General features: G+C 47.0%; 2 protein-coding genes across 6 annotated transcripts in view; both read right to left on the reverse strand.

Moving 5' to 3' along the window:
- The window catches only part of LOC115566212 (cochlin), a 45,843-nt gene extending 45,626 nt beyond the window's left edge, over nucleotides 1-217 (reverse strand). The window contains exon 1 of the mRNA XM_030391982.1: nucleotides 134-217. The gene's annotated coding sequence lies outside the window, so the exon portion shown is untranslated. The remainder of the gene's footprint in view (nucleotides 1-133) is intronic.
- A 149-nt stretch (nucleotides 218-366) lies between these two features.
- Nucleotides 367-23,065, reverse strand: part of scfd1 (sec1 family domain containing 1) — a 38,238-nt gene continuing 15,539 nt past the window's right edge. The window contains exons 16-25 of one of the 5 annotated variants that reach the window (XM_030392220.1): nucleotides 18,083-18,162; nucleotides 17,759-17,821; nucleotides 17,173-17,248; nucleotides 14,544-14,597; nucleotides 12,975-13,027; nucleotides 12,713-12,746; nucleotides 11,916-11,981; nucleotides 11,592-11,660; nucleotides 11,035-11,107; nucleotides 367-416 (exon numbers count right to left, since the gene is read on the reverse strand). In XM_030392220.1, coding sequence (XP_030248080.1) covers nucleotides 11,084-11,107; nucleotides 11,592-11,660; nucleotides 11,916-11,981; nucleotides 12,713-12,746; nucleotides 12,975-13,027; nucleotides 14,544-14,597; nucleotides 17,173-17,248; nucleotides 17,759-17,821; nucleotides 18,083-18,162 — 519 coding nt within the window. In that variant the 3' untranslated portion in view covers nucleotides 367-416; nucleotides 11,035-11,083. Of the gene's footprint in view, nucleotides 417-10,914; nucleotides 11,108-11,591; nucleotides 11,661-11,915; nucleotides 11,982-12,712; nucleotides 12,747-12,974; nucleotides 13,028-14,543; nucleotides 14,598-17,172; nucleotides 17,249-17,758; nucleotides 17,822-18,082; nucleotides 18,163-23,065 lie in introns of those variants that run through there. The other 4 variants (XM_030392221.1, XR_003980979.1, XM_030392219.1 and 1 more) reach the window with 4 other exon arrangements.

Consider the following 23,065-nt stretch of genomic DNA (forward strand, 5'->3'; position numbering starts at 1 on the left):
AAGTGCTTAGAAGTATGAGTAGGAAAGAAAACAGTCATTCAGTCTATTATGAGGTTTTAACTGACCGCCAGTCAGAAAGTAAATAAATTAAAAAGTCAAAAACAGTCAGACAGACAGACAGAAAGCTTCTTACTGACTGTTTCTCCTGTAGACGTCTCTGAGGAAAACTGGTCAGACTTTATTCCCTGGAAGCAGCAGGCGGTAAACTGATGATGCTGAGCTGGTGTCGATCGCCCAGCGAGGGAGTCAGCCCTTTAAATAAGCTCTCACACACACACACACACACACACACACACACACACACACACACACACACACCTTACAGTTGTGACATCAGAGGAGGAGGTGGGAGGGGCTTCACTGACAGGTCGACCTGAGAGAGAGAGAGAGAGAGAGAGAGGGAGAGAGAGAGAGAGGGGGGGGGGGGAGGAACGTTCATGATGAAGTGTGACTTATTAATTTATAATAATAATTAAGTTTGTTTAAAGTTTGTTTATCTGATCTCTGATCAGTTTTCACCTCAGAAACGTCTCCTGGAGTTTTATTTAAACTGTTAAACTTCTGCAGACGGTGGCGTTGCCGTGACAACAGTCTCTTAACGACTGAAGAGCAGCGTTTTATTTCTGCTGACTGAAACATTTAAAGGATCTCGTTAACTTGATGGTTCGACCGGCCTGATTATTTTATTGTTCTGTGTCACTTTAATGAAAATGAGAGAAAATCTGCTGCACAACTGGACGAGCGCCGTCTGATCGACGCTTCGAGGTTCTCTGTCCGTTTGATTTAGTTTGACATCAGGACGTCAGAGAGGAGGACGTGTGTGAGGACACAATGCACAGAAACACCAGCAGGAAGAAAAACATCCACAGTGACGTCACCAGAACCTTTCTGAGAAGATGTTCTGTCAGAATACAGTTCATTCTGTTGACTTATTCAGCAGCTCTGCAGCTCCGGTCCATCCTCCAGGTACAGAGACTATCAGGAGAGTCTGAGTCAGTATTTAAGATCAGGTTAGTAATAATCAGGTCCGACTGGGTCAGAACTATAAACAGATCTCTGCATGAACACAGACTCTGAAGGCAGATGTTGGTATCAGAAGTGTTCTGGTTCCGTCTGCAGTCCGAGAGGAGGCTTCAGTTACAGCCAGCAGTCTGAACACTTTTGGTCTCGTGGTGATTCGGTTCTTTATGAACTCGATCAGCTGGAAGTCGTCTGGATATAAAACACTGTGACAGTTAGTGACAGTAAGTAGAGGAAGTCCAGGCCCAGATATGTTATCAGAACATCCAGTCCAGAGGATCAGTCATCTTCAAATGATAGTTAATGGGTCCAAGGTCGGTTCTGTTCAGTTGTATTGAATTCTGGTTAAACAGTCTGAGTCGTCTGATGGTCTGGCTCAGCAGGTTTGATGATGACTGACTTTGATAACCTGGAGGTGAACATGGGAGCAGAACCGGTGCTGCTGAGAGCTGAGAGGCACCAAACAGAACCAGCTCCTGTGTTTCCGGTTTGTTCGGGTCGCTCCGTCAACGAGACGGCTGACTGAAGGAGGACAGACCCGAGACGGACCACGGCACAGAGGAGGACCGGACATATCTGAGTCATGTATCACCTGCTCTGCTGTCATGACATCAGTGATGCCTGAAGGTTCTTCTGCAGTCACAGAACCTGCAGGCCCAATTTATACGTTCAGAATCCACGTCTGAAGGTCCAGACCCCTGAAAGCGAGTCCAGCTGGTCCGCGTGCAGTCAAAGCGTCTGCTGGGATCATATTTGACCCTGACGCCGTCTCTAAAGGATCCGAAGTGCTGGAGGTGCCGGAGGCCGAGTTCCTTTGCAGGGATCAAACTACACAACAGTGTAATCACTTAATCTGCTCACAGGCCAGATTAACTGATTACAGAAATACTAAATTCTTGTTGTGATTTGGCCAACAGACATGGCCGACCCAATCAGAGCTCGCCGTCCTCTGAGGTTTACGCAGGCGATCAGTCACAACGTCAGGTCTCTTCTTCTGTCTGCAGGGAGAGTTCCTCTGCTCTCTGACAGGTGAACTGAACACCTGAACGCTCATTAACAAGGTGGAACTGCTGCTCCTCCACGTCCACTGAGGTCAGCTGCAGGTTCAACATCTGGATCAGAGGGTGGAGTCACAGAACCCGACACAGAACCCGACACATTCAGGGATCCAAGTTCAGTTTTAATTTAGTTACATCAGGACACAAAACCTGCAAGAATCAGTGAAAGAGGAGCCGACTGAGAGAACGCAGCAATAATCAACCTCAACCTTTATTTTGAAAGGTCTGTGTGGAGACAGAGACAGTGCTCTGGACCGAGCTGAACACCCGCCAGAATAAAAGGTTTTATTCTGAAAACCATTAATGTGTTGTTGTATAATCATATTTTCAGGCGTGTGTGTCGGCTGTGTTCGTGGTGACAGATGGATGTTTGTGACGAGACGTCGTGTTTTTTATGAGACGTCTCGATTTGTTCAGTCGTGTTGGAGCAACAGAACCAGGAGAGAGTCCGGATATCTTCAGCTACACTGACCTACAGGTGTTCCAACCCAAACACTGGCCACATGATGTTTGAGCCTAAACCTGACCGACCATAAAGACCCTCAAACTGAATCTGTGTGATGTTTATGTGACACCTCCATGTTTCTGTCCCGAACATTTAACCTCGATCTGTCGAGTCGCCGCCGCAGGACTCTTCACGTCAGCCTCGTTCTGTCACCTCTGAGGCTCTGGCTGCTGTGGAGGGCCGGGCGGAGCTCAGGGTCAGCTCGGTAATGTTACCTGTGTGCAGGTATACAGGCCGAGCAGACAGCAGCCGGCAGGAATCCAGCTTGGCCAGCTCCCAGCATGCAGCTGGGAAAATGAGAAGGGCGAAGAAAATGTCTCAGGGAGGAATGTAACCGGATCCAAGGAGAACGATTCTGAAGCCTTTAATACAAACATACGTACGTACGCACAGGTACAGATGGACACAGAGAGACGGACGTATAGATATCAAAGATTAATATCAACAATACTTGAAGTCAAATCTCAGCTCAGCTCTCTGATTCTGATTGTGATTGTGATGAAAATAACTCACTCGTTGGACCAGAACCAAAGCACTGATGGTCTCTGTTCACATGTTTCTGTTTGGGTCTTTCCTGTACGATGGAAGCTTCGGTCAGAACAGTCCTGTTGCCGGGCAGATTTGGAGCTGATTGGTATCAGGAGCTCTGAGCTGCTGTCATGTGACGGTATGAGATGGAGTGATGGATGATCATCATGTCTGAGCAGCAGGATGTGATCAGGGCCGCTAACAGCCGCTAACGAAGCTGCAGACAAGATTCATCCAATCAGCAGCGAGCACTCAGCTCACATCAGACTCCATTTTGACTGGAAGTTCAGTGAAGTTTGACTGTTTTCCTTCTTCATGACATCATGAGGACAACGATGCTGCTTCACGTCCTGTTTGCAAATAAACTCCATTGTGTTGGAGCTGTTGCATGCTGGGATATCGTCCTGACAGACAGCAGAACTGTATGTGGTATGAACTGACGGCCGTGGTGATCTGCTGATGGACCCGGTGCAGAATCCCCTCCAGGTTCTGGGACTCTGTCGGTCCCGTCTGTCTTCAGAACATTTTGTTCTGCAGCACAGGAGCTAATAATGAGAGCGTGATGGAGAGAAGCTAATGGATGTGCTGTTTGTTTTCATGGACTGACATGTTGTTATTACCTTTACGTAACTCCTTCCAGGCTTCTAATTGGAATCAGGAGCAGATGTTGTGAATCTTTTATCAGATGGGCGTCCGGCGTGTCCGGGGCAGGAATGTGATCTGTGTTCGGACGCTGATCTCCCACCGAGCTGCTGCCCACCCTGAAGCTCCTCACAGTCTGAACACTGCAGACGTTTTACCAAGTGTTCAATCTGATCCACACAAACTATGAAGAGGAGAAAAAGATGGACTGTTAAACAGTATTTCTCTTTTTAGTCTTATTCTTTCTTTTTCTGACTCGTACTTTAATCATATTAATGTTGGAATCACTTGTAAAAACAAAGAAGCTCAAAGTAGCAGATTCATGTTTTCAGTGAGCTCTTGATGAGTTGAGGTAGTTACTTTAATTAGCTGCAGCGTTTTAACGGACCTGTGGTTAGTTACCTGCAGGTGGTTCATCCGGAGCGGCAGGTGACACACACGTGTTCTCTGCTGTAGTTTCCTGGTAAACAAAGCGACCTCTTCGGCCTCCTTCCTCTTCTTCACTCGTCCTCTGCTGCTGCCGGCTGTCCTGCAGACTCAGCAGAAGAAGAAGAAGAAGAAGAAGAAGAAGAAAAAGAAGAAGAAAGCTGTTTGTTAAGTTTCATCACTTTCTCAGTTTCTCTCGTCTCAACATGTTGGATCCATCACAACACCGAGCTACAGCTCAGAAATCCACCTCAATAAAATTGATGTTTGTTGGTTTATTTGTGTGTGAAATCAATGATGAGATGTTTCGTAAAGTTACTCAGGAATCAGTCCAACAGAATCTGACTGGAACCATCTGAACAAGGAAAGCTGCTCTTTTGTAAAAATGCCTAAAAGTCCATGTTTGCTTAGTTGGAGTGTCGTTGGTTTAACTTTCTGTCAACACAACACGACAACAACAGCTGAATCACAAACGCTGGACGGTCAGACGGTCCTTGAATGCATCAACAGAAACGCTGCAGATCTGATGGACTGGAGGAGTGAAACCAGCCGCTGCCTGCAGGCAGGAATCAGAATCTGAACTCAGCCCGAGCAGGTGGATCATCTTCCACCTGGATTAGTGTAAATGCTCCAAATAACTTTCCCCTGATATCAAAAGCTGCTCTCTCCTCATCACCTGAGACGATGCTTTCAGAGAGAGAAAAGCTGCCGACACCTGATCCATGTGTGTCACGGTCCAGAACAACAATCGGGTCTTTGTGCGGGCCGGACTCCACCTTATCTGTCCTGTGGAAACCTCGTATGGACAGTGTGACTGCGAGCTGAGACATCAGATCAGGACGACAGATTCAAGTGTTTACATGGTCCAAAGAACACATCTGATGGTCAGCTGAGGTCAGGACGGGAGCCAATCACAGCGCTGACGTTAAAGAAGGGGCGGGGCTACGAGGCTGACCACTGACGGCGGGGAAGCAGACGTCCTGATTCCCCCAAATCAACATCTCAACTGAATAAAATCAAAGTATGTAAAGTCACTTTTCCCCCTAAAAGCTCTTAACTGATGGAAGAAACTCATCACAAACATCTGACACTTTAACACGCTGCAGTCATCAGTTCCACACGTTATCTTAACATGTTCATTCATCTGCAGCTGAAGTTTATTCAGACCCATAAGTCAGTTAAACTGCTTCAGTAGTTTATGAAGGGCATTAATTAAGAGTTTAATCCTTAAATCCTGCACACTGGACCTAATGACCGTTATTCTAAGGGACTGTGGTTTCATTGTGTAACCGGTTAAATCAACATGTCTGTTGTGTGTCTCGGCTCTGAAGCTCCTGGAAGACGTTCAGGTGAGAGACAAAGACGAGGAGGACGGACAGGAAGACGAGTCGTGAGAGCAGACGAGCAGAAAACAAAGGAAAGTCAAACCTGAGCTGGTTTGTTCCTCAGCAGGACGCCACTCTGTCTCCTCACTGTGAGGAAACACAGATACAGTTACTGAGTCACACGTGACGATGTGATGCTGATACGACTGTCAGACAGCTGACAGATGTCAGATTCTACTGCAGGCAACAGTCATGCAGTCAAATGTTAACTGTAGAATAATGTGTATTATAATTACTGATGCATTCATGTGTTCATCAGCTCGGTGCTGAGCAGCTGAAGGCAGTCAGACTACTTCAGTTTATCAGCTGGGTGAAGTTTGTTTCTCCTCAGGGATCAATAAAGTTTCACCTCCGAATAAATATTAAATAATATCACACCGAAGTCTGCAAACGGACTGAACGAAGCAAATCAATGCAGCAGAAAGGACAAGTTCTGACTCAGAGCTGCAGTGATGCACGCCCACATCCAGCAGAACCACGTCCTGCAGAACCACGTCCTGCAGAACCACGTCCAGCAGAACCACGTCCTGCAGAACCACATCCAGCAGAACCACGTCCTGCAGAACCACACCCTGCAGAACCACATCCAGCAGAACCACGTCATGCAGAACCACGTCCAGCAGAACCACACCCTGCAGAACCACATCCTGCACGCCCACACCTAGCAGAACCACGTCCTGCAGAACCACGTCCAGCAGAACCACGTCCAGCAGAACCACACCCTGCAGAACCACGTCCTGCAGAACCACGTCCTGCAGAACCACGTCCAGCAGAACCACGTCCTGCAGAACCACACCCTGCAGAACCACGTCCTGCAGAACCACGTCCTGCACGCCCACACCTAGCAGAACCACGTCCTGCAGAACCACGTCCTGCAGAACCAGGTCCAGCAGAACCACGTCCTGCAGAACCACGTCCAGCAGAACCACGTCCTGCAGAACCACGTCCAGCAGAACCACGTCCAGCAGAACCACACCCTGCAGAACCACACCCTGCAGAACCAGGTCCAGCAGAACCACGTCCTGCAGAACCACGTCCTGCAGAACCAGGTCCAGCAGAACCACGTCCTGCAGAACCACGTCCAGCAGAACCGCGTCCACACAGTTTTTATGCCGTCCTTTGAGCCTCACATATTACAACACATTAACTTGTCCAATAACAGAGTTGCAGTCTGAAGTCCTCAAACCTCAAATCAGTTTTCCTCATTTCAGTTCAGTTCAGTTCAGACAACTTCATTAGTTTCCAAAGTCTGAGTTTTCAGTTACACATGTGTGGTAAGATGTGTTGTTACAGACTGAACATAATGAACAATAATGAACAATAATGGAACAGTGATTGGTTGGGGTTTGACACAATCACTGATTGGTTAGTTGCCACCCACAAGGGGAGATGGGATAACAATGGCAGCGTCAACAACACGAGCAGAACATGCTGCTGCTGCTGTGACTTGCCTGAAGTCCTCCCGCTGCGTAAAGCCTCTTCTGACGGTTGGAGATACAAACATTACTTTGAATTTGTTGAACATGGGGACAATAACTTGACTGTAAGGTGCACCGCTGCTAACACGACCTCAAACTGAACGAAGCACCTACAGAGACAGCACGCACACACACAGCCTGTTGCTAAGGAACCGTGGAGCAACATGAATGTAACGAGTAAAGTAACTAATTACTTTCTTCAGGGAGTAATCATGTAATGTAGGGCATTACTATTTTTGTGAGTAATGTGTAATATATTACTTTTTTGAGCAACGAGCGTGTGTGTGTGTGTGTGTGTTACTTCATTCAAACTGACTCTTTAAATCGACGCTGCAGTTACATTTGTGTCGCCTGTCGTCGGGCAGATTAGCCTCTCAGTCGTCAGCCGGGTCAGAACTCTGTCTGTCCAGCTAATGAAGCAGAAAAGCTTCTCTACAGTTTGTTCTTTAATACAAGCAGAACTCGGCTCACAGAAATCTATTCTTTTCTGTTTGACTTTCAGAACCAGAACCAGTTTTGTTTTCATTCAATTGTTTGAGGCAAAGTTCTCCATTTCAGCAAAACAACAGACGAGTCAGCACATTTTTCTCCCCGCTCTCCTCGCGGTGTGATCTTTGGACGTCCTGACGGAACCCACAAATCTTCTTTTGTCTCTGATTTGAGTTTTGGAGACTGAAGACGTCCTGAGACAAAGTTCTGACAGCTCGGTCGATCTGACGATGAGCTTTAACCCGCGAACACAAACAAACGGATCAGAACACAAACGGCTGATTGGGTTTGTTGTTCTGATGATTCTGACATGAAGAAACTACAGAAACAGACAGATGAAATAAAGTGATTTGATATTTGGACCTGAGGAGAGGTTTGGACTATCACGACCTCATTCTGCTGCTTCACATCCAAGTCTGTGATGTATTTATTATGCTTTGGTATGAAACTAAAAGAAAATGGAGGCCGATGAAGCAGCGTCACCTCAAACAGCTCTTCATCAAAGCGTTTCCCTTCGTTCACATTTCTCTCTGTCGATGCTCGTCAGCGTCGATCCTGACGGAGGAACGCTCACGTGTTGAGCTGCGAGGCGGAAAATCACTCAAACGTTCGTTCAGGCAGAAGAATCTTGTGCTCCAACTTCACCTCAGCAGAAATCTCACAGGTGTGAGTTTGACTTTACTGGTTCTGAGCCTTTTCATACCGCTTCAGAGAATTTAGATGTTTAGTTTCTTCACAGGTTAAAGTTCTGCTGAATAACATTTCCTGGAGTTTCGTCTCAGTTGAGTTCAGAAGAAGAATCGTTCTGTTTCATCCGTCTTTGGTTCTGTGTTCTGTTCTGTTCGACCACGTCTGCCTGCAGGGGGCGCTGCAGTTATCTGTCTCTGACCCTGAGAAGACCCTTTTATCTGTTTTATGTAACACTAATACCATCACAGCTAACTGGATGTGATCAGAGGAGGAATTAAGAGAGAATTAGAGAGTTTCTGATGTTTTCCTCCTGTTGGTTCTGAACATCACAGAGAGTTTCTGGACGTTCGAACGCCCACGATGAGCTGCAGGCGGCTGACAGTCACGAGGGAGAGAGTGTGTGTGTGTGTGTGTGTGTGTGTGTGTGTGTGTGTGTGTGTGTGTGTGTGTGTGTGAGTGTGTGTGTGTAGATGGAGATCAGTTTAGCTTAGCTTAGCACAAACACTGATAGCGGGGGGAAACAGCTAGCGTGCTCCGCTGAAGGAGAAACGCTACACCTCCCTGCATGGCCTCCTTCTAAGAACTCAGCAGGAGTCTCTCTGATTGGCTCTCGGGGCTGTGATGTCACTCTGGTACACCAGCTGAGTCTTTAAGCTCATCAACCTCTGCTATCCTCCCTTTTCCTCACTTTCTTCCTCTTCTGCTTTTGCTCAAATTTATCACCTCCATCCATTTTTTCATTCATGTTCTTGTCATCTTTTCTCCTCTTCTCTTCATCACCTCCTAAAAAACCTCTTATTTCTCCCCCTCTCTTGTAAACCTCCCATATTTCCTTCTCTCTCTCTCTAAAAATCTGGGTACAAATGTTTAACCTCGACCTCATCTTCCTCTTCTCCTTTATCATCCGTATTTTTCCTACTCTTGCTCCGTCTCCTGGTTCCATCTTTCCTCCTCTTTCTCATTTTCCATATTTTTCTTCTCACCAGCTTCTATTCCTCCCTTATTCTCCATTTACATTTCCCCCGAATTCTAGCTGAAAGTTTCCCACATCTCTCCTCTTCATCACCTCCTCCTCCTCCTCCTCCTCCATCACCTTCACCCTGCTCATGTTCTCCCTCCTGTTCTTCTTCTTCCTCCTCATTATTTCAGCTCCCGGGTCATTAAGTCAACATAACAGAGTCAACATGGCCGACACTGAGCCGGGATTAACTCTGTGCGTGTGTGTGTGTTTGTGAGAGTGAGAGTGAGTGTGTGTGTGTGTGTGTGTGTGTGTGTGTGTGTGTGTGTGTGTGTGCGTGTGAGTGTGTGCGTGTGAGAGTGTGTGTGTGTGTGTGTGTGTGGTCTCTGCAGTAAGATAACAACAACAGAAGCACGTGGAGTTTCACACTGAGCTGAACTTTGTGTTTCTGTTGAAATATCTCAGAACTCAAACGAGAAACGTTTCAATCAATAAATCAGATTTCTGGTCCAGAAACAATGAATGACTATTGTTGAGATGTTTGTAGTTTTGAGAGGAAACAGACAGAACTCAGAAATGCATCATGGATCCTGTATCTCATTAATCCTCCTCTAAACATTAGTTAGTTAACGAGGCGTCAACAGAGAGAAACTTGAATCAGACGGTTGTTTTTCTGTTTCTGTCTAAATATTTAATTTCTGGTCATTTTGTGAGATTATTTTGTCGATTTAATAGAATAAGTGGTGAACTGGCTGAAACTGTCTGCAGGCACAGAGTCAGAGACAGGCAGGCCGATGCTAACTGGTTAGCATGCTAACTTCAGTTGACAGAGAGCTGCAGTGTAACAGAAGCACTGTGTTGTTATTAGAGGGAAACATTCACGATACGACTACTGAAACTTTACTTCTGGTCTCACACACACACACACACACACACAGTCACACACACACACAGATTAAAATGCCACGATGACATAATCCTCAGATTGATCTCTTTGTTTTGGTGTTGGAGGAACATGGCAGCAGCAGCAGAGCTGTACCACACTGTGCCAGGCTGCCTTTAAAGTGATGGATGACGTGTGTGTGTGTGTGTGTGTGTGTGTGTGTGTGTGTGTCCTACCTGATTGTCCTGCTCTTCCTCTGAGTTGAGAAACTTTCCATTCTTAAGGAAAATTACAGTCAGTGAGAGTAAAACGAGGTGAGTAGAAGAAGGGAAACAAAAAACTGCTTCAAACTTTAGTTTTATAAAATTAGAATTTCATAATAAATTTCAGGGCTGATGTACTTTCCCCATGAGAGGCGGGGCCTAAATAAAAGGTTCTGATTGGACCGTTTAAAGCGTCTCAATCAGTCTCATCAGATTCCTGCTCCAGAGAGGATGAACACTCTGTTTACTGGTTCAACTGGGTCAGAACTGGGTCAGAACTGAGGTGAAGAAGAAATATATAACTTACCTGTCTCTGGTTTGAAATCTGCTGCGTCACTGTGGATCAGAACCAGCTCCAGCAAAGTGATAAAACAGATCAGACGTGTTGGAAAACAACCAGTGTGATGTGTTAATACAAGACAAGTGATTTCAGAGACGTTTGTGACTCTGACGGGTCCCGACTGGTAAACCGGGTCTTTAGTTCTGAACCAGGACCAGCAGAGTCCCGCCTGAAGACTGAGTCTGTGGATCCATCAGTGTTTTCACAGCGATCAGTACAAATGTATAAAAATGAGGCATGAAGCTGCTGTGAGTTGAGACCAATTAGCTTTATTAGTGCTGAGACAGAAAATACAATGAAGACAGGAAATGTTTTAATCAATTTACAGAAGTGAGTTTAATAAAAAACAGCTGGAATAAAGGGCGGGCGAGAGAGAGAGAGAGAGAGAGAGAGAGGTTCACATGTTGTCGGGTCCACGTCACTTTTGGCCGAGTTGGGAGAGCTGTGGAAGAAGTAATCAGATACTTTACTTCAGTAAAAGTATCATCAACAACATTAGAGTATCGATGACTTCCTAAAATGTTCCCGTCACTAAATCATCATCCTCAGGGATCAAACATGTCTTCTTTTTACAAGAAAGAAATTAAAAGAGGGGAAATAATTATTTTCTACTTCTTCTTTCATGAAAAAATTACCTTTTAAATAAAGAGGCTTTATGTAAATAAAGATGAAGAAAAAGAAGAAGAAGAAAACAAAGAAGAAGAAGATGAAGACAAAGAAGAAGGTGAAGAAGAAGAATATCGACCCAGTTTCTGTGCAGCTACTCTTCATATTTTAAATACTTATTTTATTTTTAATATTTACTGATGTTGAAAGTAAAGAACTCAAAAGGAGTCGGTCCAATTAAATATCCGTGTGGTTCCAGTTGAGGTCACTGGTTCTGAGAGTTTGACTACAGAACAGATGACAGGTGTGCTGTGTCTCACCTGTTTGATGAACTGAGACGCGTTGAAGAGCTCGCTGCAGCCGTAAACTACCTTCTTCCCCTGTTTGAACTGAAACACAGGAAGTGACATCATCAGGTTTCTGCTGCAGAACCAGAAGTAATAAAGTAAACTGAAACCGGATCATCGCACACGAGATCAAACATCAAAACAACCTGCAACATTTTATATTCTTAAGAACACCCTTCTGTAACAAACTGCTGCCAGACTGTAAATTCAGCAGCAGAAGAAGAACTTGCTCTATCACAGTATCCTGCAGTAGGACCAGCAGAATTGCAGTATTGCAGTATTGCAGTATTGCAGTACCTTTGCGTAGTCCACCAGGTTCTGGTACTCGATGTAGTTCCCTCCTCCCACCACGAACACGATGGCCTGAAAACAGATCAGAAGTTTTTTAATGATAAGAGCTTTTTCTGTCTGCGTTGTGGTTTTTCATAATAAAAGCACAGAGAGGAAGGTGGCTGCTGGTGGCCTTTACTGTGAAGGAGCCACTCCTGTAAAGGTTCTCTGTGGAGTTTATACAGAAACCTGGTCTACGTGTACATGAACACAAATGACAGCAGTCTAATGCACAGCTGGAGGAGAACATCTGTCCTGCAGCTAATCACAGCTAATCACAGCTAATCACTGTTAGCCGGAGGAGGAATGTGTCCGGCTGTCCGAGCTGCTCAGGAGGAAGAGAAGAAGAACGTTTATCTGGTACATCTGGACCAGATAATCTGCTGTTACCACGCAGGATTCTTCATTTTATTTGATTGAAACCGTTAATAAATGTTCTTCATGTCACTTTTCCTCCTGAAGAAGATTTTGTGTTGGTTGTAAAGTTGAAGGTTTCCATCAGTGTTAAACTGTTGAATCATAACGATATCTACTGATTTATTAAGACCCGGCTCTTTCTGCAGGAGGTCAAACTGTAAACTCGTACCTGAAGACGTGTTTTGAGTCTGAATTCATGAGTGAAGAGAAGAAATAGGTTTTATAGTCGTCAGCAGTTTTCTGCTGTGCAGCATCGTTTCCAGTCTTTGAACTCTGTTTGTCCTGGAAATACCTGAGACTGAAACTCATCCATCAAACTTTAGTCCAGAAACAGAAACTCTGCTCACCTCCTGAAACGGGTTCTTGTTCCTCGGGATGGAGCTGGAGAAGATGAGGAAGAAGAGGAGAAGAAGAGGAGGAAGAAGAGGAGGAAGAAGAGGAAGAAGAGGAGGAAGAAGAGGAGGAAGAAGAGGAAGAAGAAGAGGAGGAAGAAGAGGAAGAAGAGGAAGAAGAGGAGGAAGAGGAGGAAGAAGAGGAGTGAGGATGGTGAGACATTCCTGAGTTTGTTACTGAACTGATCAGAAGTGATTATAAATGTTGGAGTGGTACCTCTCGCTGCCTCGCAGCATCTTTGGGTCGAAGTATCGATAGTCGTCCGTTTCCTGAAAGATGAAAACATCAGTCAGCTGATTCATCACTTCTGCACACGTGATGTCTGAATCATCTGGACGAGAGCAGAACGATCCGTCTCATGATGAATCTTTATGATACAACATCTAGAACATTGTGAAAAAAGCTCAAAACTCAAAGTGACGTCGAGGACTCCAGAGACACGAAGCAAACCCTCATTTAAAGTCATTCATTCATCTTTTTATGGAGGAACAAATGGACCAGAATTTCATAAAAATACTGACAAAATATCTAAAATAAACAAGAAATGACTCTGAACCTTTTTCAGCATATCTTTGTTTAAAATATAATTTCTTTGGTTTCGTTTTCCTGAATGATTTCTTCTCAGTGACACTTTATATCATCATGCACATATTGACAGTTAATTAGTTGCTCACTAGAATCCATATTGCCTCTTTATTAGTCATTATAATGCAGTTATACTACAACACTAACATGTTATTTACTACTTTACTGAATCTGATTATTCCTCAGAAAAGTCTCTCCTCACATGAGCAGAACTTCCTTTAGAAACTTCATGTTTTATGTTCTCTTCAGAACCACAGTGACCCAGTGAGAGTTGTCTGAACATCCACAGGTTCACTGCTAACAGGAAGTGCTAACAGCTGATTCAGCTCACTGCAAACTGAGTTCTGTTGTTGTTCAGTTTTTTTATTAGGGGGTCTGAAAGACTCAAACAGGAAAGCAGCTAGCCTGGATAGCCTAACCATCGCTTCTACTCTTTATGCTAGGCTAAGCTAAACACGACCTGAAACAGTAACTGAACAACACACACACACACACACACAGAATAGAATGTGCTCTTCGATTTCTTTCATCTTCATCCCACTCCTGTCGACCCCCTCCTCCTCCTCCTCCTCCTCCTCCTCCTCCTCCTCCTCCTCCTCCTCTCCTCCCCTCAGATTCACAACAACAGGATCTTTGTTGGTCGTCTGTAACTCCAGACGCTGAGAAACCTGCAGTGTGTGTGTGTGTGTGTGTGTGTGTGTGTGTGTGTGGAGCCGAATCAAAAATTTCACTCATTCATCATCATCATCACTGACCTGTGTGTTGGTAATATAATCCCTCTCTCTCTGTCACACACACACAAACAGGTTAATATGAAGTTAATGTGATTTCCTCGGTGCAGCAGTTTGTGTGTCTGACGCTGTTTTTCCGTCACAGCTGCTGACCCGGTTCTACTCAGCAGGGTTTAGCATCTCCACCACACCTGGTCTACCTGCTTCAAGGTTTGTTTCAACAAATTTGGCTACAAACATGTTTAGTTTACTATCACTGCTTCACAATAAAAGCCCCCTGTCATCAGTCATTTATAAGCTTTTACTCTGAAGCAGCCTCACAGGAAACGTTTTCAGCAGCAGTAACTAAACACGACACCTGAACCAGCTGACGGCGAACAAAACAGGTCGGATCAACAAGAGAGAAAGTTCTCTGAGATCAGTTCACATGTTGTCTTTAAGATACGATGACGATCAGGAGAAAACTCACAGGGTTGGACTTCATCTCCATCAGGTTGTCCAGGATCCGAGTGACCGGAAGGTTCTGGAAGAAGAGCAGAAACAAAATATCACAGTGATGAGTTCAGATTCATCGTCTTCAATAAAAGTCAGTAACAACTGTTGGAAAGAATTCAAACACAAATGAATGATTTAGTTCATTAAAATCATGATGTACGTGCTCGCACACACACACACACACTCGCACACACACACACACACACACACACACACACACACACACTCTTATCTTCAATAATCTTTTGATTATTTCCTTTATTTAGAGATCAGTTGTTCCTCCTCAAATGTCTCATTTTGTCTGAAAGCTTAAAGATATTCAGTTAACTGTCAGCGGAGGAATGAAACCAGGAAACACTCACCGAGCCGACATCAGGATCAAGACTTTCCTCTAAAGATTACTCAAACGGACTCTCAACTATCACAATAATTGGCCATTAATTCAGAAGTGGTTCAGCGCTGCAGCTCGACGGAGCGACAAATCTTAATATAATCCGTCCAAGTCTTTTCTCTTTGCGTGAAAGTTAATTTCTGGAGGTTTGAGGAGGAGATGATGTCGACACGTCAGATTGAGGAGGAGCTGAACATCAGAGCTCAGACTTCACCTGGACTCAAACATGAAACAGGATCAACATCACTTCACATCCAGAAGCTTTTCTACTGGATGTAACACCTGACAACACGGCAGGCAGAGATTTCATCTCTCTAACAAGAATTTAGCTTTGAATGGCAAAATATCAACAATGGTGATAACAGTTAAACCACAGCCCCAAACACACCAGAGAGACAGGGAGTGGTCAATAATCACCTTTAGTCTGTATTTTGAGTAACTCTGATGTATTTATTTGTATGTTTCCACATTAACGTTGAGGTGATTGTGATTCAGCAGTACAGACGTGTGTGGATGTAATGTGGGCTGTCAGATGAAGCATTTCAATTTCATTAACGTGTTAAAAACATCCAGAAAAAGAACAATAAATGCATCTCCTCCTCCTTTTATTGTGATAAACTAAAATTAAGTTATAAAAAGTAACAGCAGATCTCCGCTGTGTCTCTGATCTATAAACAAACATATATTCTAGTGTTTCAACTTCAATTTAATCATTTTCCTTTCACCAGTTTTTATGTGTTTAAACAAATCTCTGACTTTGGAGTGTTTTAATGTCACGTCTGGGATACAGAAAGCAGAATGTGAACAGTTGTGTCACTCAGGTTTGAGTATTTGATGACGTGTTGAAGTCTAAACTTATAAATGTATCTCCAGTTTCATCAGTTTAAACTGAGAATCTTCTCGTCTTCAGGTTCATTTAAGGTTCCGACAGTTTTAATCTTCAGAAATCTTTGTTTTGTTTGGATTCAGTTTGCAGCTGAACGTCTTTTTTTTTTTTTTTTAAATATTGGAGACGTGTGCGTGGAAGAAGTGTGTAAATATCTCAGCTGTCAGAGTGTCAACAGCTCGTGTCTGTAATGTTCTGGCAGCTTCCAGGTCCGACTCAGCTGGTCTCAGTTCAGCTTCTGTATGAAGAAAACAGACACCACCTCTGTGTGTGTGTGTGTGTGTGTGTGTGTGTGGTGTGTGTGTGTGTGTGTGTGTGTGTGTGGTGTGTGGTGTGTGTGTGTGTGCGTGTGTGTGTGTGTGAGATGATAATAAATGACTCCATGTTGGTGCCAGTTTGACCCTGAAACATCCCATCATCCTCCCTGTTGTCAACGTCGTCGCTGCCGTCCAGGAACAGCCTGCCAACATTAGGTGCGCTTGCTTTAACCTCCTGCCAGACGCAGGCGGGTGGAGCGAGGCGTTTTGGTGGTGGAGCAGGTTAAATAAAGCGTGCAGACGTATGAAGGAATGTTTGGAGGCTGGTTACAGGTGACGAGCCGCCATGTTGGAGGACAACCAACAGAAGGAAAGACACGAAGAGGAAAGAAACGGATGAAATGAAAAACAAGGAAAAGTTCTAATAAATCACGAGGAAGCAGGAGAGATGAGGATTACAGTCTTCTTCCTCCAACATGGCGGCTCGTCAAAGTATCCACTGACCAAACAAAAGCTTTCGCTCCAACCACTGATCATAAAACTGAGGTTCTGTTCAGCTCGACTGACAGAAGAGAAAATAAAGACTGTATCTGTACGACTTCAGTCCAGATCATCAACAGAAGGAGGAGAAATAAAAGTTTTGACGTTATGATTTTATATTCTGTGTTGCAGAGAAATCTACTGAAGTTAGCATGCTAACAGTTAGCCCTGCCTGTCTCTGTGCTGGTGTTGTAAACATCAACACTCCCCCGGTGCACCATGGGACTGCTAGCTGCACGGCTAAGTGAGCTAACTAGCTAACACAGCTACATCAAGCAGCAGTTAGCGGTTACATTAGCGATATGCTGCCATGTTTGTTTTGAGAATGCAGACCGGGCTGATGCTGTCGTTGTGATTTTGTTTTTATTCTTCAGTGTTTATTTTTTGTCATCAACCTGCCGACAGAGAGCGCAGGTGAAAAGAAGCCTGACGATTAAATATGATGTCAGTTTAATCGGTGACGTCCCTCCACGTCCAGTCTGACCTTCAGGTTTGTTATTATTTAATAAAGAGTTCCAGTTTGACTCACATGTTGTTTGAGCACCAGGTTCTTCACTCCCTCCATGACGAACTGCGAGCCGGTATTCATCACTCTGGAAAACAGCCTGCAGCGGAAGGAGGAGGGCAGGAGAGGAGAGGAGAGGAGAGGAGAGGAGAGGGGGAGGAAACAAAGGGGGACAAATAGAGGGAGGGAGGAGGAGGAGGAGGAGGAGGAGGAGGAGGAGGAGGAGGAGGAGGAGGAGGAGGACAGGGTAAGGCTGGTAGTCTGAACACAAACACTGCTAATACCACTCTGCTGCTCCTGGAACTGCAGCAGCCACTATTATATCCGACGTGTTCTGAGTGGACTCGACACAAACTGTTAAATATTATAACTTCTTTAAGTTCGGCTGTCGTATTAATGAGCTGCTGAGTTTATAGAAGTGTCTGTAGCACTGTAACATTTCTGTCAATCAACAGGAAATAGAAAGATAGAAAACAGAAACATAGAGTAAGATTAAAGGTGCCATCTGTAAGAAAAGTTGATTTGCCATGAAACTTGCCATCGGTGCATCTCAATCTAAAACTCTTTTTATCAAACTGTGTCACAGAACACATCTCGTGTTGGATCTTACCCCATGGGTTTGACGCCGCTGTTGCCGTAGTTGGCTGGGGTGGCGGCCATCTTGGTAAACGCCCTGAAAAAGTTGGAGGAAATCAGAACGTGACGAACTGTTCTGCTCAACAGAGACTGAGTCACTCTGTGCTTTGTTTCCAGATACAGACGACACATGACTGAAGGTGAACGTACAAATAAAATGTGTGATGAAACAGATTAAAATAAGTCGACTGGAGGCTCAGACGGTACAACAACTGTTCAAAACTAAAGTTGTGGTTTGAGGCAACAAAGATATTCGACAGTAACTTCATGAGACGACTTTAACAGCAGACTGACTCACTTCCACTGCTTGATGTAGTTGAGAGGTGAAAGGTCACAGCCGGCGTCCAACAGAGCCGTCTTATACTGCTCCAAGTCCGACTGAAACACACAAACATCAACACAAACCTCAACACATGGACTACATCAATACACTCTGAACAGTTAGTTGATAATCACGTCGGCTAGAATTCACCTGTAACTTTGGTGATTATCATGAACACTAAACTGGAAACTCTGGAAGAGTTCTGTAGAGGTTTACAGATGGAATTTAAATCAGATTTACAGTGATGAGTTCTGTGGTTTGTTCTCGTCATGTGACCTGTGACGATGATGACAGTTCAGTTACGAGAGTGTCAAGATGGCTGCCACAGGTGGAGGTGGAGCACGCAGACGGCAGGAAACAGACAAATGGTGCAGTGATGAGTTTCAGATACCAGTGAGGTGAAGTGATGAGTAACTATAACAGTCGAGTAAACACACTTCATGCTGCAAACTTAAACTTAAACCAGGTTCAACTTCGATGAGAACCACAGATTCTTCAGCCTGTGTGTTCTTATTGTGACATCAGCAGTCACGCCCAGAAAACATGGAGGAAACGTCAGAGTACAGTCTGTCTGAACGCACCACAAAGACAAACAAAGTCCAGCGTGGGAAAGATGGAGGAAAGATGGAGGCTGCGGGGGAGGAAAGATGGAGGCTGCTGGGAGGAAAGATGGAGGCTGCTGGGAGGAAAGATGGAGGCTGCAGGGAGGAAAGATGGAGGCTGCGGGGGAGGAAAGATGGAGGCTGCGGGGAGGAAAGATGGAGGCTGCGGGGAGGAAAGATGGAGGCTGCGGGGGAGGAAAGATGGAGGCTGCGGGGAGGAAAGATGGAGGCTGCTGGGGAGGAAAGATGGAGGCTGCTGGGGAGGAAAGATGGAGGCTGCGGGGGAGGAAGATGGGGCTGCGGGGAGGAAAGATGGAGGCTGCTGGGGAGGAAGATGGAGGCCTGCGGGGAGGAAAGATGGAGGCTGCGGGGAGGAAAGATGGAGGCTGCGGGGGAGGAAAGATGGAGGCTGCGGGGAGGAAAGATGGAGGCTGCGGAGAGGAAAGATGGAGGCTGCGGGGAGGAAAGATGGAGGCTGCGGGGGAGGAAAGATGGAGGCTGCGGGGAGGAAGATGGAGGCTGCGGGGGAGGAAAGATGGAGGCTGCGGGGGAGGAAGATGGAGGCTGTGGGGGAGGAAAGATGGAGGCTGCTGGGGAGGAAGATGGAGGCTGCTGGGGGGGAAAGATGGAGGCTGCTGGGGGAGGAAAGATGGAGGCTGCGGGGAGGAAAGATGGAGGCTGCGGGGAGGAAAGATGGAGGCTGCTGGGGAGGAAAGATGGAGGCTGCGGGGAGGAAAGATGGAGGCTGCTGGGGGAGGAAAGATGGAGGCTGCGGGGGGAGGAAAGATGGAGGGCTGCTGGGGGAGGAAAGATGGAGGCTGCGGGGAGGAAAGATGGAGGCTGCTGGGGGAGGAAAGATGGAGGCTGCGGGGAGGAAAGATGGAGGCTGCTGGGGGAGGAAAGATGGAGGCTGCTGGGGGAGGAAAGATGGAGGCTGCGGGGAGGAAAGATGGAGGCTGCGGGGAGGAAAGATGGAGGCTGCTGGGGGAGGAAAGATGGAGGCTGCGGGAGGAAAGATGGAGGTGGGGGAGGAAAGATGGAGCTGCGGGGAGGAAAGATGGAGGTTGGGGGAGGAAAGATGGAGGCGTGGGGAGGAAAGATGGAGGCTGGGGGGAGGAGAGGAGGGGGGGAGGAAAGATGGAGGCTGCGGGGGAGGAAAGATGGAGGCTGCTGGGGGAGGAAGATGGAGGCTGCGGGGAGGAAAGATGGAGGGCTGCGGGGAGGAAAGATGGAGGCTGCTGGGGGAGGAAAGATGGAGGCTGCGGGGAGGAAAGATGGAGGCTGGGGGAGGAAAGATGGAGGCTGGGGAGGAAAGATGGAGGCTGGGGGAGGAAAGATGGAGGCTGCGGGGAGGAAAGATGGAGGCTGTGGGGAGGAAAGATGGAGGCTGCGGGGAGGAAAGATGGAGGCTGCTGGGGAGGAAAGATGGAGGCTGCGGGGGAGGAAAGATGGAGGCTGCGGGGAGGAAAGAGGGAGGCTGCGGGAGGAAAGATGGAGCTGTGGGGGAGGGAAAGATGGAGGCTTGCTGGGGAGAAGGAAAGATGGAGGCTGCGGGGGAGGAGAGGAGGCTGCGGGTAGGAAGAGGGAGGAGGCGGGGGAGGAAAGGATGGAGGCTGCTGGGGAGGGAAGATGGAGGAGCTGTGGGGAGGAGATGAGGCTGCGGGGAGGAAGAGTGGAGGCTGCTGGGGGAGGAAAGATGGAGGCTGTGGGGAGGGAAGGATGGAGGCTGCGGGGGAGGAAAGATGGAGGCTGCAGGGGAGGAAAGATGGAGGCTGCTGGGGAGGAAAGATGGAGGCTGCTGGGGAGGAAGATGGAGGCTGCGGGGAGGAAGATTGGAGGCTGCGGGGAGGAAAGATGGAGGCTGCTGGGGAGGAAAGATGGAGGCTGCGGGGAGGAAGATGGAGGGCTGTGGGGAGGAAAGATGGAGGCTGCGGGGGAGGAAAGATGGAGGCTGCGGGGAGGAAAGATGGAGGCTGTGGGGAGGAAAGATGGAGGCTGCGGGGGAGGAAAGATGGAGGCTGCGGGAGGAAGATGGAGGCTGCGGGGAGGAAAGATGGAGGCTGCTGGGGGAGGAAAGATGGAGGCTGCGGGAGGAAGGAAAGATGGAGGCTGCGGGGGGAGGAAAGATGGAGGCTGCTGGGGAGGAAAGATGGAGGTTGCGGGGAGGAAAGATGGAGGCTGTGGGGAGGAAAGATGGAGGGCTGCGGGGGGGAGGAAAGATGGAGGCTGCGGGGGAGGAAAGATGGAGGCTGCTGGGGAGGAAAGATGGAGGCTGCGGGGAGGAAAGATGGAGGCTGCTGGGGGAGGAAAGATGGAGGCTGTGGGGAGGAAAGATGGAGGCTGCGGGGGAGGAAGATGGAGGCTGTGGGGAGGAAAGATGGAGGCTGCGGGGGGAGGAAAGATGGAGGCTGTGGGGAGGAAAGATGGAGGCTGCGGGGAGGAAAGATGGAGGCTGCGGGGGAGGAAAGATGGAGGGCTGCGGGGGAGGAAAGATGGAGGCTGTGGGGAGGAAAGATGGAGGCTGCGGGGAGGAAAGATGGAGGCTGCGGGTAGGAAAGATGGAGGCTGCTGGGGGAGGAAAGATGGAGGCTGCGGGGAGGAAAGATGGAGGCTGTGGGGAGGAAAGATGGAGGCTGCGGGGGAGGAAAGATGGAGGCTGCGGGGAGGAAAGATGGAGGCTGCGGGGAGGAAAGATGGAGGCTGCGGGGAGGAAAGATGGAGACTGTGGGGAGGAAAGATGGAGGAGGAAGACTTTATTACCACTAAAGCTTTTCATAAACCTCAGGAAAGATCTCCAACACATGAAATCTGAGCTCAGGCAGGAACTTCTGGACTTCTGGACACATTAAACAGTTCAACAGCTTCAAGACGGAGATAAACCACGAGTCAGGTCCACTCGCTCACACAGCAGTGACACTAAACTGAATATATTTGGGGTTCGACTGAAAACGTTTCAGGACGAGACACTGATCGACACTTTTCACCATTTTCTGATATTTTATACTGAACAACTAAAGGAGGAAATAATCAACAACATTTGACGTGATCAGCTGAGGAGCCTCGACTTCACAAAGATTCCCTGATATGCTGACTCGAGAATGAGACGACCTGATTTCACTGCGACACAGAAGCGTGACTGATGTGACTGACAACAGATAAGCAGAGTTTTTACTGGCGAGGTTTAACAGCGTGGCTGATGGATAGCCATGACTTCAGCTGCTGGCCTGCGCCGGTTTCACGGATGTTGACTGATCACTGACTGAATAATTGAGACAGATTGTTAGATGAGTTGTGCAGCTGCAGCAGCTGGAGGCCTGGACGTGGACGCAGACTCTCTGCTTCACACTGACTCTCAGCAGGTGTCCTCTCATTCGTCCACTGACTGAAGTTTGAGAGTTTTAACCTGCAGATCTCTTTGTGTAATGAGAGCAAACATTGTCAAACTGTTCAACATGACCTGACCTCCTGGTGCATCGCGTCTTTAACGCCAAACTCAAACTAATAGCAACTGCAGCCGCTGTCATGTCATAAAGGATGAGAGGCGTCTGCTGCCAAACTAAACCTGATCCAGCTGTGTTCGTTACAGTGACTCTGACCAGGAGGAACGCTGGCTCGCTCATCGTGGTTCCGCCACCGGCTCATAACGATATTAGAAATGTGGCGGAGCCAAGAAGACGTGTCCAAAATGATGCTATTGATCAGATCGATGTGGTTTTGAGGACACAGCTGACTTGAGATCATCTGTCTAAACCATTTGGACTGTGGTGATGTAAGCGTCCCCTGTGCTGTTTCAGTGTGAGTGGAGGTGAAGAGGCCTGGCCGGGTCGATGGGAAGATCTGGAGGACTGTCATCTGAGACGGCAGGAGAATCTACAGTTTATCCAAACGACACAAATCTCAGGAGGAATTTCTACAATCCCACAAATTAAGAGCGTCTTCACTCCAACTGAGGAGAAACCACCAAAGCTTCACGAGTCAGATGAAATGTTTGAGCGGACATTGTGTCCTCGTTGGCTAACGGCGCTTCACAACCAGTTCAGCTCCGCGGTGAACCAGCGGTTTGATCTTCTGATGACGCGGGACACGCAGTCGTGGCTGTTGGGGAATTAAGCAACGTTTTTGATGTCAACAATCAAAATGTAGATTAAAGTCTGATTCAGCTTCAGCTACAAGTTGACACAGAACATTAAAGATGTATTTTCACAGGTGTCCTTGGACGTAGAATCCGATGGAGACAATGTCAAAAAGCCACCGTATAATTTGTGGCCTGAATTACACCAGATTCAGACAAAGTATACAAATTCTGTGATGTACGGTCGCGTCAACCATCACGACATGATGCTGTCAAGTTCTTTTA

The sequence above is a fragment of the Sparus aurata genome, chromosome 16 (genome assembly GCF_900880675.1).
Source record: "Sparus aurata chromosome 16, fSpaAur1.1, whole genome shotgun sequence".
In the NCBI taxonomy this organism is placed as follows: domain Eukaryota; kingdom Metazoa; phylum Chordata; class Actinopteri; order Spariformes; family Sparidae; genus Sparus; species Sparus aurata.